The sequence below is a fragment of the Hemiscyllium ocellatum genome, chromosome 10 (genome assembly GCF_020745735.1).
Source record: "Hemiscyllium ocellatum isolate sHemOce1 chromosome 10, sHemOce1.pat.X.cur, whole genome shotgun sequence".
In the NCBI taxonomy this organism is placed as follows: Eukaryota; Metazoa; Chordata; class Chondrichthyes; order Orectolobiformes; family Hemiscylliidae; genus Hemiscyllium; species Hemiscyllium ocellatum.
The window spans coordinates 14,905,278-14,911,277 of record NC_083410.1 but is presented as its reverse complement, the minus strand read 5'-3'; the positions used below and the strand labels follow the sequence as shown (position 1 = coordinate 14,911,277).

General features: G+C 38.1%; 1 protein-coding gene across 2 annotated transcripts in view; it reads right to left on the bottom strand.

Moving 5' to 3' along the window:
* Positions 1–332: 332 nt before the first annotated feature.
* Positions 333–6,000, bottom strand: part of LOC132819659 (deubiquitinase DESI2) — a 51,221-nt gene continuing 45,553 nt past the window's right edge. Inside the window, exon 5 of one of the 2 annotated variants that reach the window (XM_060831279.1) lies at positions 333–3,640. In XM_060831279.1, the coding sequence (XP_060687262.1) occupies positions 3,488–3,640 (153 nt within the window). In that variant the 3' untranslated portion in view covers positions 333–3,487. Of the gene's footprint in view, positions 3,716–6,000 lie in introns of both variants that reach the window. The other variant, XM_060831278.1, reaches the window with a different exon arrangement.

The following is a 6,000-nucleotide window of genomic DNA, read 5'->3' as shown; positions in this document are numbered from 1 at the left end:
TCCAGTGATTTCTGAAAGATCACCGCCAATGTCACTGCCAGTGTTTCTGGAGGCAAGGAAGGTGCAGATAATATTTTTTAAAATGATTTGTTCATGTGGGTGCCACTGGTTAGATTAGCATTTAAAACCTATCCCAGATGTCCTTACAAGCTGATGATGTTGATCCTCTTTTTGAGCAGCTTCAGTCCATATGATGGAGGTATACCCACAACGCTGTAACACCCATAAAACTGTTATAGAGGGAGTTTGACACAGCAATACTGGCAGAACATTACATTGTAAGTGTTGGCAATTGAAGATCTTACAATAAAAAAAATTCAAAAGCAATCGTGTTTTAGAACAAACAAGTTTCTCTTTAATGCCATCATCACATTTTGTTCAAAAAAATAAAGTACAGTTTGCAAGATCAGGAATAGCGAAGGGACTATTCCCCACCCTTTGCTTAAATTAGATACAACATGACTTAATTTTACATACAGCTACTGGAGTGGAAAATGTTACGAGGTATTTTGGATGAATTGACCTGGATCACCAATAGGTCCCTGTGTCACAATTAAAAGGCACCTCACAGAAGTACCCTGGCAATCGGGTACGTAATATATTCTGTACCACCTAAGAGGCAGTGCTGTGTGGACATGCGCAACTTTAATCCAAGACACAATCAGAGGCACACTGCCTGAAAAATCTCACTCACTGAGGCAGTGCTACTACACAAGGCCAGTCCAACACTTAGACCATCATCCTGGTATTTAACCCCCCTCAGTCCAGAGATCAAATGAACAGAAGCCATGTTACCTTCACCCCCCTCTAAAGATCCAATTCCAATGCTGCATAGTTAATCCTAACTTTATTTGGACAGGTGGCTATGACCAATATCTTTTCAACCACTCCAACATGTGACTTAAAGCAGGATTTAGTCTTACAGAGTGAATTCTTTTCCTAGCAGAGTGTTGTGTTCGCAGTCGAACTGCTCTACCTATTTACCTGGTGGTTATCAAGTTTTCTCCAGGACGGCTCAGACTTACTCCCCAACCTCATGGTCTGAAATATTATGCAGACCCTTTCACCGTGCAGATCAAGTGAAGACAATGAAGCAATGGGAGATGTCCACCTCAACTATTCTCTTAAACCAGTCCATTATTCACAGCTCAGCTTCAGAGGGTAGGGGATGTCTGAAAAAAATTCATGTAATTAACTTGGATAGGTCACTTGCACAGGTATGTTAGTGATATTGTGCTCAGGATCCAGCAGTTCAGGGAAAATGGATGTCAAATTCAGAGCTATAAAGTGTTTGGTATCATCGCAATATCTGTGGCCATGCTTTATACCTGGTTCTGTTAGAAAGATATTTGGATAGTAAACGAAGCGATTGCTGGGCTCCAAAGGGTTAAAAATACATGGAATTACAAATCCATTTCTTGGTCAATATTAACCATATAACTTTCCCTTATGATACACACTACAAAAACATTTCCTGCAAGTCCACATGACAATCCAGCACCAGGTTGGTCGGCAAAGCACACCACAATCAAATCAGTTGGTGTTAGCTGGCATTAAGATGAGTTGTTTGGCTTTGCCTGTCACTCAGTTAATGTATCTCCTCAGAAAGCAGCAGCAGAGATAGTGAACTCACTGATATGGCTAGTCACTTGACTAGAATCAGCTCTGTTCTGGAGTAAGGAAACCATGGCCAGCAACCTTGGCAGTAGTTGCATCACTCGACAAGTTAGGCAGTGTTAGGAAAACTATTGCATTGCAACACAACTCTTGGCGCATGTCAAAAACTTCTGTGTGAAGTATAATTAAAATCAGAATCAGTCTCTTTCAGAATTATACAAGTTCTGACAAATGACGTGCCATTAACATCGCCTAGCATTCTTGCTCAATATTTGACAACTTTGCCGTGTAACCTCTCCAGTTGTACATTGTGAGATAAGTCTCTTAGTAAGTGCGTTCTAAAATCAAACAGGTTGAATAAAAATTAAACTGCTTTTTTTTTCTGCAAATGACATCTATGGACTGGCCAGAAAAATCATTTTGGCATGGTACCCAAGGAGGGTTCGTGTACGCATGATTGCCAAGCACAGAACACAATGTCCCTTTAAGTCACCTTTTATAAGTTTAGGATAGTCTGTAATACCCCATTTACAAACTCTCTAAGGCACACAACAGTGCAGTGTCAATGCAAAGACAATCTGCTAAAGGGTTGCTGAAATGTACAGTGCTTTTGTTACAAAACAAAAAATATGGAAAGGCAAGGAATGAGGGTTTGCACAAAGCTGGGACTGTTAAATCATTCAACCCCAGTGGATAGATATGCACATGATCAAACACCACTTTCTTAGAATACTGTAAATCACTTCTGAAAAGTAAAACCTCCTTAAAATGACTTCTGACATTGTCAACGGTATTTCATAATTAGAAAATGACACTGAGTACTTTTATCTCATTTCATGATTCACAATAATCTAAGTGTACATTTTAAGGCGCTAATCCCTCCTACAATATCATTTAGTTAGGAAATGATCAGACAAGAGTTCCTGCAGGTTTCAAAATTCTTTAAGGTGCAACTCTTGACTCTTAAATTTTTAAAACAAACTACATACAATGCTAGCAGGAAGAAGCATCCTGAACAGAATGCCAGTTAGTACGGGGGATGATTTCACTTACAGGTCTATGCATCTGAAGAAGTCTTTGATTCTCTGCCTCAAGAAGAGACACTAATTATTTCACTATAACAAACTCAAATTCCCTGTTCATCGAGAATGCTGGTGAAAGGCTTATTGCTTATTTTGATGTTTTGTTACTGTCTACAGTGATAGCATTTTAACTTTAGATGTTGCAGGCTGGAACAATTATAGAAGCATATAAAAATTGATTTTGCCGTATTTGTGCATTCTCTGAAAAATACGGCTGAAAAGATTATTTTTGAATATCTTTAGAAATAAGAAAAAAATCTGTCAACTCTATATTGCATCATTTAGTGAACCAAAGGTAGTTGTGGGGAGGGCAATGCAAAGAGGGAGTTAAGAGTGTTGCTGGAGATTAATCACCAGTGAAGTGTGACTTCATTATTTACTATACCAGCCTACCACAGTTAGAGTGCTTTACAAAATACAAAATTACCAGTATTATCATTACAACAGGTCATCAAGTGTTGATCCCAGTTACGGGACTTTGTAAACAATTATCCAAAATACTGTATGTATAGCTTTTAAAAGAAGTTTTCTTTTAAACTGTGACCCCTCAAAACTATTAAAAAGAAGTGGGTGATATTTTAGCACAAGATAGAACATGGAGTATCAACTACGAAACATAATTGAGCATGGAAAAATTGCCAGGTAAGATATTTTAAAAAATTAGACTGAGAAACAAAGATCTCGAATGTTCAGCACCCTGCAGAGCAGTTTCTAATGATTGTGATTACCTTTTTTTTGTAAATAAAAAATAGTCAGTATTGTCTACAGTCTCAAGCCACTGTGCAGGATCATAATTTGGTGTGGCGGCCTGGGCTCGCTGCTGAAGCGGAAGCTGAAGTTGAAGCTGCTGCACCTTCTCCTTCCCCGAGCTCATCCTGCAGCTCTTGGCTTACACTGGTCTGGAGTGCGGCAGGTGTCAGCCATTCTTTCGGCAAGCAACTCTGGAGAAATGGAATGCAGGAACTGAAGTGAGCTAGCCGGTTAACCCAGCGAGGGATCTCTTTGCCGCAGAGAATCTGTCACAAAAGAAAAAGCACAAATAACATGCCATTTTTAAATTGTTCCCAACTTTATTTTTCTTTGAAGGAGTAAAGTTTGGCATAACGGACAAAGCAAATTGCTGCTTTGCAAACAGCTGACAAATCGAAGTCTTTGAAAGTTAGGTTGACAAAGGATCTCCTTCCCTCAAATCTGATCCTCTAGCTAGCTTTCTGAATAAGGCATGTAATCCTGTGCAACCTGAAGAGAATAATATGAAAAGGAAAGGTAAGCTGGATGGATTGGGTTTGGACTTGTTAATCCATTGACATGGAGCTTGTGCAATGAAAAAGAGATGCAAAGTTTTGTAGCATTCTGTAGATGCCAGGGGCTGTAAGCAGTTCATTTTGAAGTGAATTACATCCAAGTATGATTCTGTCTTCAACGTACACCTCCTGTAGAAATTAACAGAATAATCAGGAGTAGGAATCGAGCATGACTTTTCTTCTCCTGACACCAGGTTTGTTTTGATTCTTGATGAGATCAACTAACCAGCATAGATTGATGATGAAACATGAAGTACTCTAAATTTACGTGGATTAATTCACAGCAGGCAGCTTACTTGTTAACAGTGTCATCCTGCTGCTACACGAACATTTAATTAAACCCAGCTCAGGCCAACTAAACATCAACTATACTCAAAGTGTCTTATTATCTTTGTGCAGGCATGGTGTGCCTATCTATTTATAACACAGGCTACTAGGACATGTGCTGATAATTATGGATGAGTCACACAATCAGGGACTTGTGTTGACCTTGGCAGAATACCAAACCTCTTGGCTCTGTATCAGAAACCTTTGGGCTAAAAAAATCATTCCAGAGTGCCCCACTTTACTCACTAAATCTAAGGTTATGTTCTAGAGCACCAGTGAAGGTTATAATAGGAAAAAAATAGTATGAAGTTATGATTAAAGGCAGCATATCTGAATGCAGAAATAATTTATAACAAGATATCTGGTCAGCATAGACAGGTTGGACCAAAAAGTCTGTTTCCATGCTGTACATCTCTATGACTAAGATAGCAGAATTAATAACACAATACAGATAAATGGATTTGACCAAAAACTATTAAATATGTCTGCAGCATGTACAAGGTTGGGAACTAAATATTCCAGAATATGGGACTTTGATAAAGTAAGCAAAATGTGAAGGAGGTAACATGCCCATCAATAAAGGGTGCCCCAAAAATAAAAATAATTGTAAGAGGTGGGGAGATAGAATGGATTTTAGTCTGAAAAATAAAGATGCAGGATTAACATGGATAAACAACAAAAGGCAAAAATCACTTGATAGTGGTTTATCGGTCCACTTAGAATGGTTACAGGACAGTTAAAAATCAAGTACATTAGATCAGAAATCACATGACACAAAATTATAGTCCAATAAGTTTATGTGCAATTGCAAGCTTTAACTGATTAAAGGATTTGACAAGGGCAGCTAGTTTTAAAGTAGTTAACATTTTGCTTATAAATACTGTGTCTTATACCTCTCTATATACCACACCTGAGGAAGGAGCTGAGGTCCAAAAGCTTGCAATTTCAAATAAAATGGTTAGACTATACACTTGTGTCATTTGATTTCTGACCTTGTCCACCCCAGTCCAACACTGGAATCTCCACATCAGGTATATTAGAGTATGTAATGAGGATGATACCACAATCGTAGGATCTTCTGATAGTATAGGTCAAATAAATCAGCAAAGGTAGTTGAGGTGAGCTCATGGAATTAGTTTAAGATGGTTTTCAAGAATAATATATGTTTAGAAACTAGTGATGGTACAGGCTTTTTGGGAATTAGTATTGTGCAATAAGACATGGCTTACTAGCAATCTTATAGATATTTTGGGAAAAAGCAATTATTGAGCAATGGAGTTCCATTTTATGCTTGAGTCATGCAGCTAAGACACGAAATAGGGTCTTAAATTTATATAAAGTCCACTGTAAAAGCCATAGGGGCTAGCTGGTTGAAGCAGTGTAGTATGCCAGGATGTAAGAGATGATATGCAATTAAAGAAACAACACATTCCCCATGAAGTATACCTCTCCAATGGTAAACTTAGGGTTATGGATAACAAGAGAAGTTTAGGATTGTTTAAAATTCTAAAAAACCTTACAAATGTAGCAAGTCCGCAGATTTAAAACATTAGCAAACAACAATGAAGAAATTGATAGAGGGAGAAAATACAAGGTCAGAGTAAAACCAGCAAGAAATATAAAAAACTATACACGTTTTTGGTCCCTTGGAAGTAGGAACAGGGAGAAAT